Source organism: Engraulis encrasicolus, chromosome 7 (assembly GCF_034702125.1).
Source record: "Engraulis encrasicolus isolate BLACKSEA-1 chromosome 7, IST_EnEncr_1.0, whole genome shotgun sequence".
Lineage (NCBI taxonomy): Eukaryota > Metazoa > Chordata > Actinopteri > Clupeiformes > Engraulidae > Engraulis > Engraulis encrasicolus.
Genome location: NC_085863.1, coordinates 27,473,549 through 27,501,194, shown reverse-complemented (window position 1 = coordinate 27,501,194; position 27,646 = coordinate 27,473,549). Strand labels below are relative to the sequence as shown.

Sequence of the window (27,646 nt, the reverse complement as noted above, 5' to 3'; positions counted from 1 at the left end):
CATTCATAAAATATTCCCACACACCCCAACCTCATTAGGTGTTGTTCAGAGAGAGAGAGAGAGAGAGAGAGAGAGAGAGAGAGAGAGAGAGAAGGGACCAAGAGTTTGTCATACACACAGAATCTTTTAATAGCAATGCCAACCTTCAATAGGACATGCATAGCTGACACTATTATATGAGGGAGGTACATCATTGGCTGAATGCACTTGAGTGGGAGGTCTCTCTACAAAAGGTTGTTTAGTTGTTGAACCCGCATTTCCGGTTTTTCTTACAGGTGTGTTGCAGGTGCACAGGGCGATAAGATCCATTATTTTCAGCCTAAAAAGGTATGAAAATTGCTGAGAGCAACTTTCTGTAGGATGGGACAAGCTGTGGGTTTTTTCATTCTGTACGTGACTCTGCTGGAATGTTTGGGTAAGAGTTGTTTATTTACAGCTGCAAAGCTAACGTCAAACCAGGAAATGACATTCTCAGATTAAAAAGACATGTTGACTAGAGTCGAGAGCATGTTCACATGACTACCTCTGCCAAGGAGGTTATGTTTTCGGACGCGTTGGTTTGTCTGTCTGTCTGTTTGTCAAAAAGTTATGAACAGATTTGTTGCAACCATGTTCACGTGATTGAAAATAAAATGCAGAGAATTTGTTTCCTTTTGAATGACTGCTGCTTTGTAGTCAAGAGTGAAAAAAACACAGTGTATAACAAAAGTAATCTCTGCAGTGCATAACTAAAGATGTTTTGTTTTGATAATGCAGTGCAATGCAGGATTTTTGTTGACAGAGAAAGACACCTTAGTGTGACGGAGGTCATCTTGCACCTGTTCACCCCCTTCGGCAGGGCTCTAAATTAACTTTTTCCACCACCAGCCAATTTGGCTAGTAGACATTTTTTCTTACTAGCCAAATGGAAGGTCAACTAGCCATTTTTTTCTCACCAAAATAAACCATGCGTTAATTATGTTGCTTTTAATTATTTTATTAAACTAGGCTATGTCCTCAACACAGATAAACAATATAAATATTATACTCAATATAATTCAGTCTATTCTATAATTATTTAGTAATTATATTTTTATTACCTGCATTTCATTATTTTTCATTCCATTTCCATATACTGCACAGACAGCCAAACACTAGCCTATTACCTCACACACCATCACCCAAACCTCATACAGTATAGGCCTACAACTCACACAAACACAGCATTCCTTCAACACACATGTCACACACATACCAGACTTTCAACATACACTAGCCAAACACACACACAACCAAACACTGCAAAACCACATATCCCCTACACAGCATCACTTCACACACAGTGGGCCAAATACCATGGACAATGCACAGAAGACAGGTGAAGGGGAGAAGAGATGAAGGGAGGAGAAGGAGACGGAGAGGAGAAGGACAGGAGACACCCCCGCGCGCGCGCACACACACACACACACACACCTACACAGTGCGTGAATGGTGTCTGCATTGTGTGTTTATGCTGCTGCTGCGTGACACCTTCAAGTTCCTCCAGGTCAAATTAATATTAGGTTTACTTACGATGCGCTTGGAATGACAATTACCGTTACGCTATGTCAACTAGATATCCAATAACACCACGTAGCTTAGGCTACTTTGTTACTTTCGTCGCTAGTTTTTGTTATCTTTTTTTTCACTTACTCGTATATCCATGTCAAACGCGTGCAGGGTCTTTGCGATGGCGTGGGCGTTATTAGGAAACGACAACTCCATCGTTTGTAGTTGCGAGGACCTCGCAAATATCAGACTGGTTCTGACGGCAACTACACTGTTTTGACAGACAGCTGTCCTGTCCCTTCACTCACCCACGCCGTTTTCGCTCCACCAATACTCTATTTCACCGTCACAACAGTTACGCTGCTATTACTTGCATTCATCGACACATAACCGTGCTTTAACCACTGCCACATTATTTTTCATCTGACAAACCTACAAAACCAAAGTAATCGGCGCTAGTCCGCTCATTGAACATATTTTATTAACACTAGTTCGAGCGGCGCGCGGGTATCAAACACGCAGCCAATGGATGTGAGGCTGCCTTATTGCGATTAACGGTCAGCCAATGGGTGTGGGCTACATCATGACGGTAGGACTAATGTTCATGGGTAATGTAGGCGACGTTTTAACGTTCATCAGACGGCAGCTACAGATCTGTGCGGGCAGCTGTTTAACGTTCAGTCGGGCGCGCGCTACCGGCCAATTTGGCTAGTGGATGATTTTTTTTACCAGCCAAAATGATTTTTCACCCGCATTTGGCATGTTGCCGTGCGTTAATTTAGAGCCCTGCCCCTCGGGGATCGAACGTGCGACCTCGTCAACTACAACGGTTCGGCAATGGGAGACACAGTACGATACCGCTGGGCCAAGAGACTAGTCTCTCGGCCCAACGGCACGAGACTGTATGAGGCTATCGGAGGGAGGTTTACCAACGTTCCACGCCAACTCTGTGCTAGTTAGCCTCCGTTACACTCTCCCCCTTAAACCTCACTCCCATCCCGGGTCAGCGGCACCACTGTGACGGAGGTCATCTTGCACCTGTTCACCCCCCTCGGGGATCGAACGTGCGACCTCGTCAACTACAACGGTTCGGCAATGGGAGACACAGTACGATACCGCTGGGCCAAGAGACTAGTCTCTCGGCCCAACGGCACGAGACTGTATGAGGCTATCGGAGGGAGGTTTACCAACGTTCCACGCCAACTCTGTGCTAGTTAGCCTCCGTTACATTAGCTCTTGTTTATGAGCATGACCCCACTATTGCGATGTGAGGCATTTTGATTTGTGAGAGTAGACTAAACTATCTGTGGGGCAGCCGTGGTGTAATGGTTAGGGAGTTTGACTGTATACATGTATCTATAGATCATAGAGTTGCAGGTGCAATCCCCAACCCAATCGCTTCCTCCATCCTTGGCTGAGGTGCCCTTGAGCAAGGCTCTAACCCCACATTGCTCTAGATACTGTAATCGATATCTTGTAATATCTGTAGGTCGCTTTGGATAAAAGCGCCAGATAAGTCTAATGTAAAGCAATGTAAATCTGGCAGGGTATGATGCACTGAGTCGCCACTTGGTAATGTCTTGCAGATAAGTTTTGGCAAACTGATAGGTTGATGCTTGGCAAAAGACTTCAAACTAACCACTGCCAAAACAAGAACATTCCTATCATCGAATCTTTTTGTTTTTGCCATATTTGAACCAAAATGTTCAAATATGTGAACATACTTTTCTGGACTTAGTATGTACGATACATCGCCAACTACGGCAGGGGGTTCCCAAACTTTAGAATGACAAGGCTCCCCATGTACCGGTAGATTCCAGCCAAGGCTCCCTTAATATGGGTCGTGCCACGCTATTTTTTTTCACCCTCATTCAGTCATTGAGTATGTGTGTCAGGATCTCATTCGGATACATACAATAACAACAATAGTAGTAATGTTCAGAAATGCAATAATGCAGTTCTTAACAAATGGCAATGTTATCCATCTTATTTTTGTTCATTTTGGTGTACATCAAGCATTCATATTTATTTTGTTTCGCTAAACTTTTTCTTACAACTTGCCGCGGACCCCCTAGCAAACCTTTGCAGACCCCCAGGGGTCCCCAGCCCACATTTTGAAAACCACTGGGCTAAATTTCGGTGTGCAACTTAGCATAATTTTTAACAGGTAGCCTATCTAGTGGTGTGATGCTGATGACATTTTCTCTAACTTTTAAGGTAATGAAGTAGAACCAGAGAGGCACTCCTTGTACTATGAGTACACAGGCCTGTCTGGGAGCACCTGGTCCCCTGGCCTCTTCCAGTTCACTGCCAGCGGTCTGCTGGACGGCGTACAGATTGACCACTACAGCAGCGCGAGCAAGGTGAAACGTCCGAAACAGGAATGGATGAGAGACAATCTTCCTCCCTATTATTGGGTGAAAGGCACAGAATCACGCAGGCGTAAGGAACAGTGGTTCAAAGTTAGCTTGTACATTCTGATGGATCGGATGGGGCATGATGCAAATGGTAGGTCCTAAAACAGGCTAGTTGCATAGATTGTATCCATGTTAATGTTTGTTTTTCCTAGCCGTTTCTGGAAAGCGTTGCTAACCAATTAGTAACTTACTAGGTTTCCAATGGGAAATGGGGCACCTAAGTCTCCACCCCTTCCGGGCGGCTCATGGGGCTGGGAACGCAAAAACCTTTGACTGGGCTGTAATGGACTGATCAAAGCTATTTTCCGATCCACCTCGCATTGCCCCGTCAATCACACATATGCTGTGCCTCACACTTAATAACAATTAATAATTGTGTGCTTGTTGACTTAACTTGGCAAGCGTTTTTTGAGTTGTGTGTGTGCAAAAATATGTATATATTTGGACTGCACAACAGACGTCGCATGTCCGACGTGAAGCCACTTAAGCCGCGGTGCAACGGTAGGGTTGGCTGTGCCTCGGTTCACGTCAAATATGCGAGGCGCATGTGTAGTCTCTAACACAGTTTTGCACAAAAGCTGAAATAACGTTTCTTGCGTGTCGAAAATGAGTGGTCTTACGACGCAAATCCAAACCTTTCAAATTCACTGCCATCATATGTGAAATCCGGAGCACATGCCAAACGGGATGAGGATTTAGCTTGACTCGCTCCATTAACTCGCATTCAAAATTTGGCGAGCTCCAGCCCCACGGATCGGAAGTAGAAGGGTGTGACTTAGGAGCCCCATTGCATTGCAAATAAGTAAGTTGCTAACTTAGTTAGCAACGATGTTGTCGAGAAACGCACCCCGGTTCTCACCACACCTGTGTGTGTGTGTTTGTAGCTCTGGAGACCCTGGTGGAGCTTCAACACACACGGAGGTCTGGGACACTGTGCAGCAGGATTCCATGCCTCCAGCCAGAAACTAGACAGAGCATTAGTGCTTCAATATCAAAGGCAGCTCGCATTGAAGAGTCATAGGACAGATTACACTATGACTATGTATATGCACAGATGACTATGTACGGTATATTGACACTTTAGAGATTAGCAGAAAACATTTTCTGAGTGAATTTGTTGGTGGTGAGGACGGGCAGAATGATAGATAAAGCCATGCTTTCTGAAGGCAGACCCAATGCGTGCTCTCCCAGACCTAGTAGTGGAGCTCACAAAGCTGCACAGAACTACACAGGTTGGGCAAGAGCCAGGCAAGTTTTTCCCCTCCTTATTTGTGATTTGTGGAATCACGTTCGGTGGCATTGCACAGCAGTTAACGTGTTCTTGTTGCTTTAAAATCAGATCCAGAACTAAGGACATAAGGATCACAACCCTCTATTCTGATCTGCCACAATTTTTGTCTGCAGATATCCATTCTCTTGCATGGAAGGTTGGATGTGAGGCCCTCAAAATTCCAGATGGTTCCCTCCAGTTTGTGAGTGGCGTCAATGAATACCACTACGATGGCAGGACTTTCCTTTTCTTCAATGCCACTTCGATGCAGTGGGTGGCACCCGTCAATGAAGCTCTACCAACAAAAGAGAAGTGGGATGGATTGCCGGCCCTAAGCCGGTACACCAAGGCCTACCTGGTGAAAGACTGCATGAAGTGGCTGGATGAGTTCGTACAATACAGGGACAATGATGCTGCAGAGAGTATCAAATCCAGTATGTTTCATTATTAGCACAGATACCAATATTTTCATACAACCTGTAGCATTTACAGTATGTTTTAGAACAATCAAAAATTGTGCATGGTTTTCCAGATCCTCCAACAAACTCCTCTTTAGTATAAATGAAGGCCTTGATTACACATATCTGGAACCGGAGTTTTAAGAGGAGATTTCTAAAATGCTACTTGTAAGCATAAGGCTCGAATGCATGTGCATATTTATGTAAACAGTCTTACTATGGGCAGCCATAGTCTACGTGGGGGCTCTCATGCATGCATATTCATGGATGAAGCCATGGGCGGTTCTAGACAGGGGCCGGGATGGGCCAGGGCCCCTGCAGATTTCCTCCCGGCCCCTGTTGTGGCCCCTCCGCTGAACAGCAAATTACTGCGACATGATGTACATTTTTTATATTAGATATTTATAACATTAAAAATGTATTACTTTTGCCAATTTATGTGTCCCCCTGAAAAAATAATGGCCCCACCTCGGCCCCCCTGATAATTTTGGTCTAGAACCGCATTGCTCGAGGAACTGTGACCAATACCAGGGTCCATGTACCAAACTTTGTTTAGGAGGATAAGTGTCTGCTTTTTCTATTGTAATTATGTGCTTTTGTATATACAGTATCTGAAGATGAATATTCTATGGAGAAACATGGGGAATCCTCTACATCTGGAGTGCCTAGTGTTGGAATAGTGGTGTTCTTACTGGGAGCTGCAATGGTGATGTACATCGCCAAACAAAAAAGAGTGGCATGGTAAGTTCTCTGTATGAAAAGTATAGAGAGGCAAATTTATTGTAGAGTAGAGTAGAGTAGTATCATTTATTGATCCCGAGGGAAATTAAGGAATTAAGTATTGCGAACAATATATATCCACTATGTATTTTATACTTTTGCAAAATTTAATCTGGACTATTTTCTGGAGAATGTTACAAAAAACACTTTATTAAAAACACTTATATTCATGCCTTTTGAAAATGTCAGTCCATGACCATGTGCAACAAAAATAATTTCCCACAAATTTTAAAACCTTGAAATTGAGATGAAGCGCAATAGTTCTAATTATCTCCCCCGGGGTTGGGCCAGGTGTTGCAATAACTAATCTGTCTGTCTAATTTTCTATCTGTCTGTCCACCCATACTGTTTACACTGTCTGTAGAGGGCGCTACACAGAAGCATGCACACACACACACACACACACACACACACACACACACACACACACACACACACACACACACACAGCGGGGCATGCGATCTGTGATTGCATTTGTTTATTTTGGATTAGTGACATGTTTTTCCTTTCCTATCATTCTGTTTCCTCAGGACCATGAGACAAAGGATACGAGAAGTGTGGTGAGTGTTTTCAAAGCATCTAGTGCGTTTGCGTTTGCCAGAAGACCAAGTGTGGTTTACCTTTGAGATGCTAATGAAACCCTTTTTTCTCTCCACGTTTTTAGTATGAGATGATATTTCTTGGATGAGAAATCAACAATGGTCTTACATGACAAATTTCATGGTGTGGAGGCCAAAGCAGCAACATCCTGCATGGCTGGGCTACATTTCCCAGAAAGTCATGTTTCACACACTTCCAGTGTTCTTTCAATCCTCAATACCAAACCAGTTAAAATACTGTAGGTGAAAAAACAACAACAACAAAGTGACTGTGTTTCATTGTGAAGGTAGTATGTGTAGGTGTGTTTCATGGTGTTCCAAAAATGTAGTTTTAAAAAAATAAATCTTGAAATTATAGGTCTTACTCTTGTTTTAACTGTTAACATGTTTTCTTTATTTTTTTTGTAATATACATTGAACTGCCTTGTGTGTGGAATCTGCTGAAAAAACGTTGGTATTGGCAATGATATAGCATAGACTGAATGCGAGGATAATAAATGGTGTTACTGGCCATATAATGGTCACATGCTTTGTGTAGAAATAATTGTTGTGATTAATGGTGATATAGACCACTTGTGTCTGTAGTAAATAAAGAATTGAATTGAAAATGGATTGTAGAAAGAAATTGTTGCAATTACACTATCAACTACTATTGCTTGTACATTCCATGTCTTCATTCCCTTAAAAGTGTCAGTAAAGGAAAACGGAACCAACGTTCGATGGCCATCTCTTTTGGGATACACTGACACTAACAAGGCATCTGGTGGAAAAACTTTGCAGGAGAAAATAAAAAATATCATCAATGCTGTGAACTGACTATACGAAGCAAAATGTTCAGCAAAATGTGACCAAAACTTAGAGCAAGTACGAGAAACCCAAATGAAACAAGAAAGGAAAATTTGCCTGGTAGAATCTTTGAGCAAACTTAAATCACTGTGCGTTTACTCTTGACTGGCGAAATATCATTAAAACAGTGCACCAACTCTTAAACAGCTTAAGCCAAAAAGATTTCCGGCTGAATAAGGTAGAGGAGCAGACAGTCACCATTTTTCAATATCAAGTGTTCTAGCCTTGGTAGTGCGTGGAACACCCTTGGTGAACTCCGCGGAGTATCCAATCACTAGGCATTTCACACACTACAAAGGCTAGAACACTTGACATTGGGATATGGTGAGTGTGTATGGGTGAAGAGAAATACTCTTGCCAGGCCTTTGATATGAAGAACAGGCTAAATGAGCTCCCTCAAACTACTGTATTACCGTGCAGATAGACCAGCCGCGACAGGGAATCGCTTCTGTGCAGCAAGAGCGATTTGAGCAATTCAAGAGACTAGAGTTTGTTGGTTGAAAGCAGAACGCAAGCATTCAAGCATTCCCTTTGGTTGTGGTTACTGACCTCTATACAGTCATTGGCTGTCGCGGCTGGTCGCCGAACTGCGTCATAGCTCATTAGCATAACATAGCCAGGATTTCAACTTCAAACTGTCGGCGTGCAAATCGCCTCTAGTCTACACAATCGCTCTTGTCGCGCGACTCAATGCAAAGTCAATTACTTCCGTCGCTCGCCTCGCTCTTGTCGCACTTAGTCTATTTGTGCGGTTAGCCGAAGGGGATGTTGTTGTACATATAGGCTACCCACTATGCCCCTGTCCACAGTGTGTGTGTGTGTGTGTGTGTGTGTGTGTGTGTGTGTGTGTGTGTGTGTGTGTGTGTGTGTGTGTGTGTGTGTGTAAGGGCTTGACATTGACACCTGCCAACCAGCCAAAAATGGGTAAAACTTGTGTAGTAACAATTTTAGTCTCACTAGCCACACTCGCAGGTAACTTAGTCTTGCGTATGACATATGTCAAAAGCATATAGCCTATCCTGTTTTTGCACCTTATATTATATTTAGGTTCAAGAAAGATCATTCAGATTCTATTTGTTTGACTGTAGTGCAGTTTCATTTTAACACTATGTTCATAGCACTGATTGTGGTTGTATCACTGAATCATTTTCTGAGCTTAAATCAAGTCAGGTCAAGTCAGCTTTTATTGTCACTTTCTTCATATGCACAAGACATACAAGGGAAATGAAATTACGTTTTCTCTCTATGTATAGCCTACCATGCCAGGACAGATATATACCTGTACAAGACTGACAAAGTGCAAGACATGACAGACAACAGTGATGGACTGGTAACAATAAGTGGTCAATAATAGATAAAGTACAAATAAACAAGTCACATAGTGCAAGCAGTTATTGGAAGTGGAGATCAAAGAGTGCAGCTAAGGTGCGGTGAGGTGTGGTGCAGTCACATGGAGCAGTTCCATAGGTTGTGTGTGTGTGTGTGTGTGTGTGAGAGAGAGAGAGAGAGAGAGAGAGAGAGGTGTGTTTGTGTGTGAGAGAGGGGTGTGAGTGTGTGTGTGTGTGTGAGAGAGAGAGAGAGAGAGAGAGAGAGAGAGAGAGAGAGAGAGAGAGAGAGAGAGTATGTAGCCTATCATGGTAAAGAAAATATGTCTAAAAATACTGACAACAAAACTGTGGCTAGTAGAAAGGCTGAATGGCTAACTCTGGAAAACTACAAGCTACTGTGATTGTTGAGCAAAAAGTTAATGTCAAGCCCTGGTTTGTATGTGCCTGTCAAAGAAAGACAGGAGTACAGAAAGAAAATGTAGAAAGAGAATGGGTGGAATGCACGTGATACAACACAGCCACCAGCCTCCCACCTGTAATACCAGTTCATCTTGTACACATACATCTTATTTCCTGTATCTGCAACGCCTCTCAGTCGGTGCAGTTAAGAACCGGAGCTTTGACGGGGTGCTCAAAATCCATGTTATCGTTAAGAGAGTCTTGAGATCAACTTCGACTGATGTGTCTTGGGGTGGCCATATTCACTGCCTGTGTGGTTCTGCAGGCATGTTTGGGTAAGAAGAGATTATAGGGTACTGATGTTAATTGATAGTAAAGTGATCATCTACTGTATATTTGACCCTGAATCTGAACATGAGAAAAACACTGAGAGGCAGCCAGCTCTTTTGGCTATAGATGTGTCTTACAGTTTTTCTCGAATGCTTGCACACAAGTTCTGGTACTTCATACACAATTCTCGGAACATCTCACCCATTTCCCAACTCCCCTAACCAATGTCACTGAACACTAAACACAATTCCTACTTAACACTCAAATTCCAGTTTTAAAACACACTCTTTTCACACCATTACACACAATTCTCTGGATTACACTCAATTTTCATAAAGAAAAACACTGGGTTTCTCATGGAACACACTGTCATTCACAACACTACAATCAACTGCAATACTATGTTCACTTCCTCATCACATGGGCAAACTCTCTTCATACCGGTTTACAATCTGAAATCATCACCCCATAAGGACACACATTGCATGTCATATTGATGAAAAATTAGTGGATGCAAGGAGAAAACTCAAAAATATGTTATACAAGACATAACTTTCATGTGGTTACCCAATATTTTACAATACATTAGTGCAATTTTTAAATATTTTTACTGTAAAAATATGTAAAATATATACACATCTGTGTACTCCGAGTCTAAAAACAATATTTCAGTATTTTACTACAGAAAAATACCCTCTTTAGTAAGTAGAACACTGAAGAAAATAAGTTTCTACTGTGTTTCAAGTTGAGTATAGAGTTTTTTTTTCATAGCAATAGGCTATACAGTAATGTAATGGTTTTTTGTACTGCCAAATAGGCAGTGGGGTTTATCTTTGTGTTGTTTTTGTGAAAAAGACATAAAAATCTTTCTGTTTCTGTTTGTGTGTTGTGGGAATGAAGTTTTTCCAACTTATGTCACAGTATCCATGCAATCCAGAACAAAAAAAGCCCAAGTTACTGGGAGGAATTAGTTTTACCCTGTGCCCAACAGTGTTTTAATGGGCCTGCAAATGTGTATTGTAGTGACTGTCTGTGTGTGTCATTTGACGACAAAATGAGGTTTTTAGAAGAGAGTACATTGTTTTGAGACAAGACGTGCATTTTTCAGAGGTAGTGAAGAGTTTGGCCCGTTGTGTGTGAGGTTTGGAGATTTGTGTGTAGAGTTTTGAGAATTCGAAGACCAATTCCGAAAATTGTGTGTAGGCAATCGAGAAAAACTGTAATTGTAAACTACTGTACATTTAACATAGACTATTATTTTTGGCTGCTATGCGGGTTCGACTGCAGACTATCATTTTATAGCCAGGCTACACACCTCTTGATCTTATGACTGTGGTTCAAAGTTTGCTGTTGTATTTTGGCTTGTGTACTGCTGCAGGGACGGACGGACCACGTATACTCAAGTGCCATTTGCCAGTGGTCAGTGGTGGACGAAGTACACCAGTTATGTACTTGAGTAAAAGTACAGTTACCTTGCATTGAAAACTACTCAAGTAAAAGTAAAAGTATTCACCTCACTTTTTTACTTGAGTAGAAGTACAAAAGTATCTGCCGTCAAAAATACTTAAGTACTAAAAGTAAAAAGTAAAAACTTAAAAATGAAGCCTTTGGTGCAATTTTAATATTTAAGTGTTGTAGGCCTAGTTTGGTCATATCTAATTTACTATCATCTGATTTGCATAGGCTATACCAACATGTTAGAACTAGGCCATAACAGGCCTCAGAAACACTGTGGAGTAAGTCCATGGATGTTATAGCATCAGAAGTTCATTTTTACCTCTCTAAACATTTAATACTGACCCTAACATGCCCAAAATAACACATAAAAGGGCCATTAGTATTACAGTTTTTCTCGATTGCCTACACACAATTTTCGGAATCGGTCTTCGAATTCTCAAAACTCTACACACAAATCTCCAAACCTCACACACAACGGGCCAAACTCTTCACTACCTCTGAAAAATGCACGTCTTGTCTCAAAACAATATACTCTCTTCTAAAAACCTCATTTTGTCGTCAAATGACACACACAGACAGTCACTACAATACACATTTGCAGACCCATTAAAACACTGTTGGGCACAGGGTAAAACTAATTTCTCCCAGTAACTTGGGCTTTTTTTGTTCTGGATTGCATGGATACTGTGACATAAGTTGGAAAAACTTCATTCCCACAACACACAAACAGAAACAGAAAGATTTTTATGTCTTTTTCACAAAAATAACACAAAGATACTAAAGAGGGTATTTTTCTGTAGTAAAATACTGAAATATTGTTTTTAGACTCGGAGTACACAGACGTGTATATATTTTACATATTTTTAAAAAATATTTAAAAATTGCACTAATGTATTGTAAAATATTGGGTAACCACATGAAAGTTATGTCTTGTATAACATATTTTTGAGTTCAAAAACTAAACAAATGGGTTTTCTCCTTGCATCCACTCATTTTTCATCAATATGACATGCAATGTGTGTCCTTATGGGGTGATGATTTCAGATTGTAAACCGGTATGAAGAGAGTTTGCCCATGTGATGAGGAAGTGAACATAGTTGCAGTTGATTGTAGTGTTGTGAATGACAGTGTGTTCCATGAGAAACCCAGTGTTTTTCTTTATGAAAATTGAGTGTAATCCAGAGAATTGTGTGTAATGGTGTGAAAAGAGTGTGTTTTAAAACTGGAATTTGAGTGTTAAGTAGGAATTGTGTTTAGTGTTCAGTGACATTGGTTAGGGGAGTTGGGAAATGGGTGAGATGTTCCGAGAATTGTGTGTGAAGTATCAGAACTTGTGTGGAGGCAATAGAGAAAAACTGTAAGAATGATTAGGCTGAAATGTATTACATGCCTATTAGAACAACTACTACAATACCCCCCAGCCGTAGGCCTACAGTCCAGTATAGGCCTACTTATTTGTGACAGCAAGGAGTTAGAGTAGCCTATAAAGTACTTTATGTCTAATTTTTGTTATAATTATGGTTTTGGTAGACCTCTTATTATTATTATTATTATTATTATTATTATTATTATTATTATTATTATTATTATTATGTAGTGTTTGGTTATGTTAAGGTCGGCTTGGGCCTATGTATGGACCTACCTTTAAAGATAGGAACATCTTCATATACTTGTAATGGTCTCTATTTGCAAGATGCCAATTAGATTTCGGTGTGCAACTTAGCATAATTTTTAACAGGTAGCCTATCGATTGGTGTGATGTTGATGACATTTTCTCCCACTTTTAAGGTAATGAAGTAGAACCAGAGAGGCACTCCTTGTACTATGAGTACACAGGCCTGTCTGGGAGCACCTGGTCACCTGGCCTCTTCCAGTTTACTGCCAGCGGTCTGCTGGACGGCGTACAGATTGACCACTACAGCAGCACGGACAAGGTGAAACGTCCGAAACAGAAATGGATGAGAGAAAGTCTTCCTCCCTATTATTGGATGAAAGGCACAGAATCACGCAGGCGTAAGGAAAAGTGGTTCAAAGTTAGCTTGTACATTCTGATGGATCGGATGGGGCATGATGCAAACGGTAGGTCCTAAAACAGGCTTCTTGAGGCCGTGCCGTAGCCAACCGGTAGGGCACTCGCCTGCCATGCCGCTTACCCGGGTTTGATTCCCAGCCCGGGTCCTTTGCCGACCCCTCCCCGTCTCTCTCCCAATTCGCTTCCTGTCCACCTCTCACACTGCCCTGTCATATAAAGTAAAAAAACAGGCTTGTTGCATAGACTGAATCTATTTTTATGTGTTTTTCCTAGCCTGGTTCACACCAGACCTGTGTGTGTGTGTGTGTGTGTGTGTGTGTGTGTGTGTGTGTGTGTGTAGCTCTGGAGCCCCTGGTGGAGCTCCAAGACACGCAGAGGTCTGGGGCACTGTGCAGCATGATTCCATGCCTCCAGCCAAAAAATAGACAGAACATTTAGTGCTTCAATATCAAAGGCAGCTCACATTGAGGAGTCACAGGACAGATTGTAAAGTATGTATATTGATGCTTCAGAGATTAACAGAAAACGTTTTTGAGGAAATTCGTTGGTGGCGAGGACGGGCAGAATGATAGATAAAGCCATGCTTTCTGAAGGCGGAGCCAATGCATGCTCTCCCAGACCTACGGTAGTAGTGGAGCTCACAAAGCTGCACGAAACTACACAGGTCGGGCAAGAGCCAGGCAATTTTTTCCCTCCTTATTTGTGATCTGTGGAATCACGCTCAGTGTCATTGCACAGCCATTTACAATGTTCTTGTGGCTTTCAATCAGATCCAGAACTAAGGACATACGAATAACCCTCTATTCCACGCCCTGACGAAGGCCAGACGGCTGAAACCGGTCGGCGTTTTTTAAGTTTGTATACCCCATGTTAAAATAAAGGGTTTTTAACATAACGGACCTTGACTCGAAGGAGAGTGCTTTGGATTGAACAAGTATCTATGAAGCCTGCAAAGGATTAACCAGATGCACCCCTTCTATCTGGAGAGAAGACTCAGAGCGCTCGCTACCATTCTTCCTTTTAACCCTCTATTCTGATCTGTCACGATTTTTGTCTGCAGATATCCATTCTCTTGCATGGAAGGTTGGATGTGAGGGTGTCAAAATGCCAGATGGTTCTCTCCAGTTTGTGAGTGGCGTCAATGAATACTGCTATGATGGCAGGACTTTCATTTTCTTCAATGCCACTTCGATGCAGTGGGTGGCACCCGTCAATGAAGCTCTACCAACAAAAGAGAAGTGGGATGGGTTGCCGGCCCTAAGTCAGTACACCAAGGCCTATCAGGAGAAAGACTGCATGAAGTGGCTGGATGAGTTCGTACAATACAGGGACAATGATGCTGCAGAGAGTATCAAATCCAGTATGTTTCATTATTAGCACAGATACCAATATTTTCATACAATCTGTAGCATTTACAGTATCAGTCATTATGTTTGCACCACAATAAAATAACTGAAAAGTATCTGAGTGCTCCAGTCATCCCTGGCCTAGTCTGAAGTGGACCAGTTTGCTTTTCATTGTCTACCGTCCTGGACTGGAAGCACCAAGAAGAGCGCAAGTGACTTCCCTTTTACAAGTTGAACTTGTGGGTAGAAAATAACACTAGAGAGGACACAGCAATTTGCGACAGCACTGGGAAATGGCAGATGGAGCTTCCCAACTTCCGTAGGTAGTGTAGGTACCGTCAGGCAATGCAAGTCAATGGAGAACATGCCCACCCCTGTCAAAAAAATGACTGAAACTGTGTGAATATGAAGTAACACATTAATCAAAGACCAGATTTGAAATGTCAGGCTAAATATCTACTTATATCATGAGTCGATAAAATATATTTAAAAATCAAATAATATCTTTTATGAACATAGTTAGCAACACACTTCAACACTTGTCCTTGTATAGTGTGTTGATGGACATTTTCACATGATTAAGCCATTTTTGACAGAGGTGAGCCTAGTTCTCCGTTGATTTCCATTTCTCTGATCTACCTACAGATAATGGCCGCTACAGATTTCCGTAAAAAGGGGGGCGGGGTCACCTCTAGTGTTATTTTCTACCTCTATGAAGGGGCTCTCTCCTGCATGCATATTCATGGCTGAAGCTCTTTACCCCCACATTGCTCGAGGGACTGACTGTGACCAATACCATGGTCGATGTACCAAATAATGTTTAGGAGAAAAATGTCTGCTTCTTCTATTGTAATTATGTGCTTTTGTATATACAGTATCCGAAGATGGATATGTTATGGAGAAACGTGGGGAATCCTGTACATCTAGTGTTGGAATAATGGTGGTCTTACTGGGAGTTGCAATGGTGATGTACATCGCTAAACGAAAAAGACTGCCATGGTAAGTTCTCTGTATGAAAAATATACAAAGGCAAAATTACTATGAACAATTCTTTCCACTATGTATTTTTTACTTTTGCAAAATTTCATCTTGACTATTTTCTGGAGAATGTTACAAAAACACTTCATTATTAAAAAACATGTATTCATGCCTTTTGAAAATGTCAGTCCATGACCATGTGCAACAAAAAGAATTTCCTACAAATTTTAAAACCTCGAAATTGACATCTAACTTTCTCACCCTGGGTTGTGTCAGGTGTTGCAATAACTAATCGGTCTGTCTGATTGTCTGTCTTTCAGTCCACCCATACTGTTTACACTGTCTGTAGAGGGCGCTACACAGAAGCATGCATGCACGCACGCACACACACACACACACACACACACACACACACACACACACACACACACACACACACACACACACACACACACACACACACACACACACAGGGGGGCTTATTGCTGTCTGTGATTGCACTTGCACTAAGGCAGACATGATCAACTGGCGGACCCAGGTCCGGATGCGGACCCAAACGCAATGTCATCCGGACCAAGACAAAATCCATCTGTATTTAATATGTATAAATTATACATGAGATTTCGCTGCAATTCGATCTATAGGTGTATTTTGCCAGTCTTATGACAAATGAAAGTATCATCACTATGACAACTCAGTGAGTGAGCAAGAGGCCAGTGCGGCCAGCGAGTGAGGCTATTTTCTGCATCGGTCCGTAGCGACTTTTTTGGACCCTGGAAACATACGAAATTTGGCGAGTGGACCTTTGCAGTTTCTAGTTGAGCACCCCTGCACTAAGTCATGTTTTTCCTTTCCTATCATTCTGTTTCCCCAGGACCATGAGTCCAAGGATATGAGAAGTGTGGTGAGTCCCAGAAGTGTACTTTACCTTTAAGATGCTAATGAAAACCTATTTTCTCCACAACTCTTGGATTAGAAATCATCAATGGTCTTACATGGCAAATTCCATGGTATGGAGGCCAAAACAGCAGCATCCTGGTTGAGCTACATTTCCCACAGTGTTCTTGCAACCCTCAACACCAAAACAACAACAAAGCTACTGTGTTGCATTGTGACTGTATGTGTTGAGTGTTTTATGGTGTTTTTTTTTTTTTTTTAAACTTGCAATTATACGGTAGGTGTTATTGTAACGGTTTACATGTTTTCTTTATTTTTTGTAATGCACATTGAACTGCCTTGTGTGTGGAACGTGCTGAACAAACATTGGTATTTTTTTATATATATATATATATATATATATATATATATATATATATATATATATATATATATATATATACTGTATATCATGTCCCAACTCCCATTACCTTTCAAATGACAGGTGTGTAAAAAGTGCTGGGCTGGCCCAATGGCTTTTCCTATTGACTCTTGAAGTGCCTTTCTGAAGAGGTCAGCACATCTTCCACAAGAGGACCATTTGTGACTGAACCGTTTAACCCATACATTTCATTCAAGGACTGTTAGAAAGATCACACGTATTACTTCAATCTGTGAGCAGGACATGTGCCAATTCTTTTTAGTTTTTTAACAACAGCGATCTAAAAACTAGAAACTGTTTGGATTCTGCCCTCTGTCTTAGAGCATAATACTAACTGCCATACAATCAATCAGAACAGGTGCTGCCAATACAGGGTTCCATCTCAACTGTCACTTTCTCTCAACATTCTACAGTATTCTTAACGAGCAGCTGCTTTTGGGTAAAAATGCACCTAATTTAATTTGACCCGTTTCCATAGTTCTGTTTCTTTTATTTTTGTAATAGTGATTGAACAGCTTTGTGTATGAAATGTGTTGAACAAAGTTACACTGGTATTTGGGAGTAATGCAGCATAGTATTCAAAAAGTATTCTAGCGGACTGTGATGACAATACTACATGAATACAGACTCTTTAACTTTCTCATTACTAAAAAAGGAGTCTAGGCCATGCTGTATTTAATTTGTCTCATTGTGATGTGCTGTAAGGTGTGGGTTGGAACAGTCCTTATTTTGAAATATACAGGGTGAGGAAATAAATGTATAAAATCAAGCTAATCTGATATGGGTTTAACCCAGTGTTTCCCAACCAGGGGTACGTATACCACTAGGGGTACGCGAACACATTGCAGGGGGTACTTGGAAACATGTAATTTTATCAAATTCATGTAGCTTAGTTACATTGGGAAAGAGAAAGAGGTATAGAACTTGACTTAGGGGGTAATCATGGCACAACGAAAAGGCTTGGGGGTACACAAGACAAAAAAGGTTGGGAAATACTGGTTTAACCAATTTTGTTGGATCATTGTACACTTTCCATGTCATGTAACTGTATGTGTAACATGCTCATGTGTAGAATACATTGTTGCAATTGCACTATTAAATTCTATTACTACCCATAGCCTACATTCTTTGACTTCATGCCTTTTATTAAGTGTTATACAAATGTAAATTGCTGTGTTTTAGTGGAGACATACTAACAATGACAAGGTATCTACTGGGTGGGAAGATTTTGCAGGAGAAAATAACAAATGTAATCATTACTGTGAGCCCAATACAAAATGATTACTGCACAGTCTGAACGTCTTTGCTGTTCAGCAAGAACTTTCCACATTTGATCAAATATTCCCAAATCCCGAAATGAAACATAAGGAAAATGGGCCAGGTACAAATTGTGAGCAAACTTTAATCAGTGTGCCTTGACTTTTACCAAATATCACTAAAATAATGTTTGGCAGCTATTTAAAATTTGATGCATATGTAAAATGGAAAAAAGGGTGAATAAGTTAGCGCAGTGGTTTTCAACATGGGGGCCAGGGACCACTGACTGGGGGACTGTGAGTGAGGGGTGCTATGGGGCTGTGGACAGTCGTTAGATAAAGTATAACAAAACAAGATGAAGAATTGAATAAATTACATGGCTAAATTGAACCCAAATGAACTACAAAAAAGCTATATAATATGCTCATAAAGGACTACACTATAATAATGGGCCTATATTGCATCGCTGAACTAGTATTGAACTATTGTTATCATTATTATTTTTTTATTATTCCTGTGGTGCATTGCCTCACAGACTTACACGACGGAAAACAGTTAAAAAAAAAAAAAAGATGTGTGGTTAATACAACACACACAGAGTCAATTTAATATCTTATAGAGAGTATTTTGTCCCAGTGTACTCTCAAAGTGTTGGATGTTTTACTGTGTAGGCTCCATACTGTAAGTCCCTGTGCTGCCTGCTGTTCAGATGTATTAAGGGTAAGCTGATGGTGGATCTACTACTTACTATGTTATCATTTTGTTCTTAATAGTGTATTAATACTGTATTTTTCCAGGTATTTTTAGGAATTCACCAACTTCACTGAGATAAAAGGGGTAAACAGAAGAAGAAAAAAATGGGTTGCATGACCCATGTTAGGGTATTGGAAGTATATGGAGTGCCTTGTCATCATGATAAAGTTTGGGAACCTCTGAGTTAAGGGAACAGGCAGTCATGGTGCAGATGTGACAGGGAATGTGTGTGTGTGTGTGTGTGTGTGTGTGTGTGTGTGTGTGTGTGTGTGTGTGTGTGTGTGTGTGTGTGTGTGTGTGTGTGTGTGTGTGTGTGTGAAGAAAGAATGAAGACTAAAAAAAAGTCTGTGAAGCATGAAACATATTTTAGAAATCACCAACTTGTTACACCAGTTAGCCTAACAGTGAGAAGTAGCGAATTTGTGCAGATGGGCCTGCCGGCAACCTTTCACTCTTTGCTAAGAATACTCAACTACAACATTGATATGACTTTACCCTGATCACTGAGTGACTTAAATAGGCTCTAACAGATTAAAACTGGATAATTACAATTTTGGGTGACAAGGTTACAACAGTCTCTGCGCAAAAGGGGTTAAAATGCATAGACAACAGCAATTAATTAGGGTAAATTAATCTGAGAGCCATCTCTGAGACAAGAATGACTCGTTCTTTTCATGTACAGAAAGTTCTAAAACATTGAAATAGGAAATATACAGGAACAAATATGTGTAAAGTGTAATAGGATTTAAAGACATATAATTCCTTGTTTGGTCACCATATCTTGGCCTTTCTGTCCACTTTCAATGGCTGCCATCAATTCAGCCAGAGTTGCATAAAGTAGGAGCTTCTGTTATAAATGTAAACAATTCTAGCTGTGTGATGTTACATAGTTGCAACTATGTAATATCTTACTAGGGCCTACTGGTATTGTTTACATTCGTAACAGTACTTCTTGGCTACTTAACATAACACCGAAGTCAGTGACTGCTGCAGGCGTCATATAGTAGGCCTAGCCTACACTTAGATGTTCAAAACTAGGTGGTGACATTTCAGGCCCTTCAACAGGCTACGTAGAATTTCTAGCCACGCCAAACGGCTCTGCCAACATACCAAACCTCTCTGGGGTTTTTTATTGCAATAAAATGACAAAGATATGCTATGACACAATAAGGCAAACAAGGTCAAGTGAATACAGTAAATGTAAAGGACAATTTAGATTAAGTTACATTGAGCAACTCAAATGAAAAAACAGACAATGAACCAACATGAGGAATACATTAAAGGACATTCAAAAGTCTTTCATTTTTCTTATTTACAAACTTAAGAGATGTGAACAGAGTTTACATCTCTAAAATAAAGACATTTGTATGGTAAATCTTGTGGATAATTTCAAAATGGGTTTTCTTTTCTTTTATTTGTAATACAATATTTATGAGGTAGCAACCAAACCTTCTTCCAAATGATATCTTGAACAAAATAATTCCAAAAAATGTCCCTAGGAGTAGCCTACCAAAACTCTCAGTAATGTTCCTTCCTAACTAGAGATGACGCTGTTAGATTCGAGAGAGATCATTGGACGATGCGTTTCTTCCCGTCCCCCTATTTGCTTCGTCTCTCTGTACAGTTGATTTGTCTGCGAACCGGACGCTTATCCTGTTAAGATTCGCATATGGCTACGCGTTGTTAAAATTAATATCATCAGGCAATGGTGTGAAGGGATGAAAACTACTCAGTTCAACGTAGACAAAAATGGATCTCGCCGTGCGCCTTTTCACTGTTTGCGCGATTCTGCAGGCATGTTTGGGTAAGTAGGCTATTACCTAATGTTGCCATTGTAAAGTGAAAGTGAAACCAAACCGCGACATTTACAGATCACAAAACGGTTTGATTAGGTCTTGTAGGAGTAAATTAAGTGGGGTTTTTTTCCCGTTTTTTTTTCTTCTTCTTTTAGCTAACATGCCCTAACTTCGTCCAAACTTAACTTGTAGTAAAGCGTTAATTACACTAATATCCAGAGAACCAGCTCTCTGCAGCCTTTTGTCCAAGGATAAAACCTTGAACTTGCATCTAGAGTTCGATTTAAACGTTTTCCTCATTTGACTTGGAGGGTGAATAACTACTACTATGGTAGTTTGAATGTTAAAAACTGCCATGCTTATCACTCTGTCAACACATAGGCCTATTATATCATAGATAGTTTATTTATTTATGTATTCATTCAACTGCTAGGCCTATGCTGTCTTTTCAGTCATGACATTACATACTATAGCCTACTTCAAATGAATAGGCCTATGCTACAGCCATTTCACTTCACAAACATTTGAACAGATTTCCACATTTTACCTTTAATGCATTGCTCTTCAATATTTGTCTTGAAAGGTAATGATTCAGAGCCAGAGAGACACTCCTTGTACTATGAGTACACAGCTCTATCGAAGGCCACCGCACCGGGTATCTTTGAGTTTACTGCCATGGGCCTGCTAGATGGCCTAAAGATTGATTACTATAACAGCGTGGACAAAGAGAAAGTTCCCCAACAGGACTGGATGAAACAAATGCTTCCTGCAGACTACTGGGAGAAGGGCACACAATCACGCAAGAGTAAAGAGCAGTGGTTTAAAGTCAACTTGAATATTCTGATGGAACGCATGAGGCACAATGCAAACGGTAATTACATAAATACATTGTTGAATTAATTCTAGAATATTGTAGAATTAATTCTCCCATTCCTTATTTTGATTTGTTGGATGTTCATATTTTAAAAGTCAATGTCATTCTGATCATTTTGTGAGATGGCTTACATGCATGTCATCTTTTTTTCCTAGATATCCATTCTCTTGCATGGAAGGTTGGATGTGAGGCCCTCAAAATGCCAGATGGTTCCCTCCAGTTTGTGAGTGGCGTCAATGAATACAGCTATGATGGCAGCACTTTCCTTCTCTTCGATGCCGTTTCGATGCAGTGGTTGGCACCAGTCAGTGCTGGTTTACCAACGAAAGAGAAGTGGAATGGGGTACCAATCCTCAATCAGTACACAAAAGGCTACCTGGAGAAGGAGTGTGTGGAGTGGCTGGATAAATTCCGAAAATATAAGGACATGGATGTCAAAGAGAGTCTAAAATCCAGTATGTTTCAGGAGATACAATTCTGTGTGACATTTTTTAAAAATGACTATGGTATGAATAGAATTTAATGGATGGGCTCTGTGTAGAGAAGTCCCCTGATACTTCATATTTAAAGGTGCATTGTTAAAGATTTTTAGTTGTTTATTTCTAGAATTCATGTTACCCATTCACTAATATTGCCTTTTTCATGAATACTTACCACCACCATCAAATTCTAAGTATTCATTATGACTGGGAAAATAGCACTTTTCATACATGAAAAAGGGGCTCTTCGCCATGTTCCGCCATTTTGAATTTCCAGAAATTGACATTTTTAGCTGCAAAAATGACTGCACTTGGGCCATACTAGTAAATATGATATTTTTTATAATTATTTACAAAGTAATAAACTAATATTTGTCAATAGGCAGCACAGTTTCAATGAGCAGCATAGTTGCAGTACCTACTCTGGCCACATCCTACACAGTACACCTTTAAGTCAGGGGAAAGCAGCAGTAGGGGACGCTTTCAACTGAGACAAAACAGCTGGTGCAAGGGAAAGAGATTCACCCTTGACCACATGACCTGGCAGTACTAACAATGACGCTCAAATTGTGTTTTCCAGATCCCCCAAAGGTCCACTTCTTTGCCAAACGAGGGAGGCCGCATGCGAAAGTGTTGTTGACATGCATGGTCACAGGCTTCTACCTGAAGGACTTGGAGATGGCCGTTCTGAAGAGTGATTGGCGTGAGAAGAATAGCAACAAAGATGACGTCATTCCTAATGGTGACGGTACCCACCAGCTCCGACTGAGTGTCCTGGCAGAGGAGGAGGAGCTGCATTCGTACAAATGCGAGATTACGCACAGCACACTCGACAAACCTATTGTGGTCAACTGGAAAGAAGGTGACGTGACATTTACTTATGCTGTTGACCATACAAGGGGCTCTGTTTACAAAGTGCCCCCCTTACCCTCTCTGACCTCCTATCCATTCACTTCGCCATCCATCCACTCCCCTCCTCCTCTCCTCACTTCTCCCCTATCTTCTCCTCTCCCTCTCTCACCTCTTCTTTCCTCCACTCCAGAGGAGTCAAAAGTCAAAACAGTTTCCTTCCAACAAAGGTAACTTATCTGAGTAACCAGTAGGCCTGTCAACTTGTCTTACCCTGACTCTGCACTGGTTGGATCAAGTTTGTAGATGGATCTGGTTGGGGTTTTAGTGTTTTTCAGTAATAACACCGTCTACCTTTCTCAGTACTTACAATGATGCAAATATAACAACTATGTATTATCATGTGCTAGTGTTGTACTTACACCATGAATTTACTTTCACTTTTACTTTTGACACCTCTGCTCCACTCCTCCACACCTTTCTCTCTCTCCTTATGGGATACCTGTCTACCTGGTCCATGCATAATCCACTCCGTCCTTTCTTTGTCTTACTGCATTGTGCATAATGTACATTTGGGTTAACAGGTCTACACTTTCGAATACTTTGCATACCAAATACTTTGTATGTGACAAATGAAGCATTCATTCATTCGTCACATTGCTCAAAGGACTGTAACCAGTACCCTGTACATACTGTACTGTACATACCTGTAAGCTTTGTGTTTCATGTAATGAAGATTTATCATGCATCTTGCACATTCTACCTGCGTCTGATGTGCACCCAAAGCACCTTTGGCATTGCATACAGCTTTAGAGTTGCACTTTGATGAGGGATTGATTATCTGAAACGTTGCACCCTCAAACATTTGGGAGCATTGATCAGTGTTGCAGACCTTTACTTTTTCTTTTCAGTTTTCATCATTTGTTTGATGTAGCACCTGCACTGCTGATGTGTATGCCTTCCTTGTCTTTTCACAGATGAAGACCTCCAAGAGAGACATGGAGGGTCCTCTTCATATGGAGTGCTTAGTGTTGGAATAGTGCTGCTCATACTCGGAGCTGCGCTGGTGATGTACGTCGCCAAACAAAAAAAGTGGTATGGTAAGTTCTGTGTATAAGAAAGAAACAAAGGCAAAATAGTATTTTGAACAGTGATGGCTAGCATTGAGCATTACAACTGGTCATAGTCGACTCATGTGGTCACAGTGGTCATGGCATGTACTGCTAGGCATAGCTGTATTTTGTTCCTTCTTATTTTTAAGCGTCTTTATTTTTAGATTTGTAACCGTTTCTTCTCATTTCTGTGTTCACAGGACCAGAGACAAAAGGATATAATAAGTGTGGTGAGTGATTCAACATACAGTACATTGTCTTGCTGTTTAAATGGCTTGTGCCTCCCAGAAGCAGTTGCAGTAAATGTTGCATTGTTTTCTCTGTGTGTGTTTTTTTAGGATGAGATGATGTGCACTGGATTAGAAATCGAGCATGCTTCCATGACTTGTAGCCCGCTCTGCACATTGGCTGTTTCCCAATGCCCAGTGTTCTAGCCTTTCTAGGACATGAAACGCCCAGTGATGGTTATACTCTTTGATGAACTCCAGGAAGTATCCAATCACTAGGCGTTTCTCATCCCAGCGAGGCTAGAACACTGGACATTGGGAAACAGCCATAGTGAAATGGTCTTTGTGGTAACTTCTTGTTGCCTACTGGTGATGTTCATGTGTTGAATGTAACTAAATAAATAAGTTATTTTTCTGAGGACATTTCTGTCTTGTCAGTGACTGAGGAGAAATGAATTGGGTTTCTATATTTTATTGTTGTGTACCATATAATGTAATGTACTGTAACTTACACCTAAATTGTAATACCGCCTGTAGAGATTCAAGAGTTTATTGTCATTGTCAAGAAATGCAACTAAATTGTGTAGAGAATACCAGAGAGGGATTTTCAAACTCAAGGCGTTCTGGCCAACCCAAAATGTAAGCTAAAGTGTAAACTAATGTAGTAATTTAATTATTTGCCCATTATTCTTGACAATGTCTCTGGCGGCTGTCATAATACAGTTGTCTTGCATCATCTATCAAGCAGTGTTGGCAGACACAGCATCATGTGTTTATGCAGGTCTTCTCAGGTAATATGGTTATAATATTCTTGTAATATAATATGGTTATAATATTCTTATAACTCTAATTCTGTTGTGGGGCCTATAGGACAATGTTAGCAAAATATAATGCACTTCAAGAGGTCAGAGTAGTGATATTGTAAGGCACATTTCATATAGGCAGAGCAAAACAATATCATCCCTATTGGCCTACACCCCAAACGTTCATGTGTACACACAGTGTTGCGGTGATCTCAGACTTGACAATACAAAACCAGTGAAAATCGGATTAAACATATATCACACAAGCGATAACATAATAAATTACCCTGTAAATCCCCATAGCCTAAAGACAGGTGATGTTTGGCTGGTGATGGGAAAAAGTTAATTTAGAGCCCTGGTGATGGTATTTCATTATTAAAAAAAGAATGTGTTTGTTTTTTTTATCAGAGATTGTTGTGAAGTTAGCGTTAGCGATATACAGTAAAAATGTGGTTCCAATACAGTTTTTGAACAAATTGGAGTATGAAGTGATTTCTTGTTTGTGAGAGAAAGGCAATGGTCTAGAAAATGTGATTTGATGGTAGCATGGGTAATTTACAGTGGTGCTCATATGTTTACATACCCCAGCAGAATATACGCTTTCTTGGCGATTTCTCACAAAATAAGAAGTATTACACAAAACCTTTTATTAAAACATGAATTAGCAATATTCTGTGTTTACTCTTTCAAAAGCATGCTCACAACCCAAACTACCCCAATTACCCTGATCAAAAGTTTACATACCCTAGTTTCTGATGCAGAATATGGCCCTGTTTAACATCAGGGAGTGCTCTATTTTTTTTTGGGTGGTTGTTGTGTATAAGGCTCTATATATATATATTCCTATAATATCTTTGGGTGTCCTGCTGGAACCTCACATTTGAGGTTTCCCCTGAGTGGCTCAATGATCAGGAGAAAGTGATCAGGAGAGTGAGATGGTCGCTCAAAAACTTCATTTTATTCTTTCTGAAGCTAATGATGGGTTGATTTGGCTTTCTGTGTCGAAATATTGTCATATTGGCACTGTTGGAATTTCAATTCAGAAGTGCAATATGAGGGGTTTGGTTGGAATCAAGCCATTGGGCAAAGAGATAAAATACAATTTCATCCATCATTGCAAGGGAAATTGTTCAGGAGGCATAGGACAACCAAAAATAACTTCAGGTGAAATATGGGACAACATGAAAAAATGTTTTAAACTGTACAGCAAAGAGACACTTGAGTAAAGATGGGCTGTTGGGGGTTGCCAGGAGAAAGCCATTACTACAAAAATGCAAACATGTTATTTTGCATATGATACACCAAATAGCATAGTGAGAAGCATCAGAATGTCTATGACAAAGTCATTTGGAAAAATGAGATGGATGGATCTTTTTTCAGCCACTATTAACAGTACCATTTGGAGATCAGTCAACGGAGCCTATGATTAAAGTTACACCATCCCTTCTGTGAATCATGGTCATGGACCACTGATGTCATGGGGAAATTTGTGTTACAAATGCACTATACTTTTGGTCCATACTCACAGAATGATGAATACATTGCCCTGTGAAAAATACTGGAGGGAACTTGTCACTCATCACCCTTGAAACTGCACATGGTCCATTGTTTGGACATGCCAACATGCAACATTATTTCGACACAGAAAGCCAAATCAACCCATCATTAGCTTCAGAAAGAATAAAATGAAGTTTTTGAGCGACCATCTCACTCTCCTGATCTCAACATCATTGAGCCACTCAGGGGAAACCTCAAATGTGAGGTTCCAGGACACCAAAAGATATTATAGGAAACAACTATTCTGCCAGGAAGAATGTGCTGTTTTGTCATCTGAGAAAATTAAGAGCCTTATCCACAACTACCACAAACAATTTAGAGCAGTCCCTGATGTTAAACAGGGCTATATTCAGCATCAGAAACGAGGGTATGTAAACTTTTGAACAGGGTAATTTGGGTAGTTTGGTTGTGAGCATGCTTTTGAAAGAGTAAACACAGAATATTGCTAATACATGTCTTAAGCCAGTCACTAGCAATGATTGAAAAAAAAAGGTTTTGTGTAATCCTTCATATTTTGTGAGAAATCGCCAAGAAAGCGTATATTCTGCTGGGGTATGTAAACATATGAGCACCACTGTACTTTCTAAAATTAAGACTGTTTGGCGAGGATACTGGAGGAGAATTCAACTCCCACCCACCCACAGGACAATGAATTACTTTGGGCCGTTTGCCACCCAGGTCCCTAAGATCAATTTCATACTTCTTCTACCTTCAAAGTCTGTGAACCTTACCTGTGATATCATTCTGGCATTTCAGTCATCACTGATCTCATCAGAGATTAATTTAAACCTTTCAATGTAGACCTCATGCCGGAGTTCCATACTATGTTGTTTAAATATCCCATTTGTATTG

The 27,646-nt window shown here is 40.5% G+C and overlaps 1 protein-coding gene and 1 long non-coding RNA gene across 2 annotated transcripts; both read left to right on the top strand.

The window, feature by feature from the left end:
* The first annotated feature begins 288 nt into the window (after positions 1 to 288).
* LOC134451795 (uncharacterized) lies at positions 289 to 25,747 on the top strand. Its single transcript, XM_063202194.1, has 12 exons — positions 289 to 415; positions 3,745 to 4,035; positions 5,349 to 5,648; positions 13,202 to 13,492; positions 14,506 to 14,805; positions 15,667 to 15,717; positions 21,477 to 21,764; positions 21,923 to 22,222; positions 22,827 to 23,108; positions 24,073 to 24,195; positions 24,408 to 24,437; positions 24,546 to 25,747. The coding sequence occupies exons 1-12, from the start codon at positions 361 to 363 to the stop codon at positions 24,548 to 24,550; spliced, it is 2,316 nt and encodes a 771-aa protein (XP_063058264.1). The 5' UTR covers positions 289 to 360; the 3' UTR covers positions 24,551 to 25,747.
* LOC134452678 (uncharacterized) lies at positions 6,287 to 7,337 on the top strand. The gene is made up of 3 exons (XR_010035503.1): positions 6,287 to 6,413; positions 6,984 to 7,013; positions 7,118 to 7,337. It is a non-coding gene; the product is annotated as an uncharacterized LOC134452678 (long non-coding RNA).
* Positions 25,748 to 27,646: the final 1,899 nt, after the last annotated feature.

Excerpts from the sequence above, each read along its gene's own strand:
- LOC134451795 (XM_063202194.1), top strand. The coding sequence starts at position 361 with ATGGGACAAGCTGTGGGTTTTTTCATTCTGTACGTGACTCTGCTGGAA. Across the intron at positions 13,493-14,505 it reads GATGGGGCATGATGCAAACG|ATATCCATTCTCTTGCATGG; the intron begins GTAGGTCCTAAA and ends TTTTGTCTGCAG. Across the intron at positions 22,223-22,826 it reads CAAAGAGAGTCTAAAATCCA|ATCCCCCAAAGGTCCACTTC; the intron begins GTATGTTTCAGG and ends TGTGTTTTCCAG.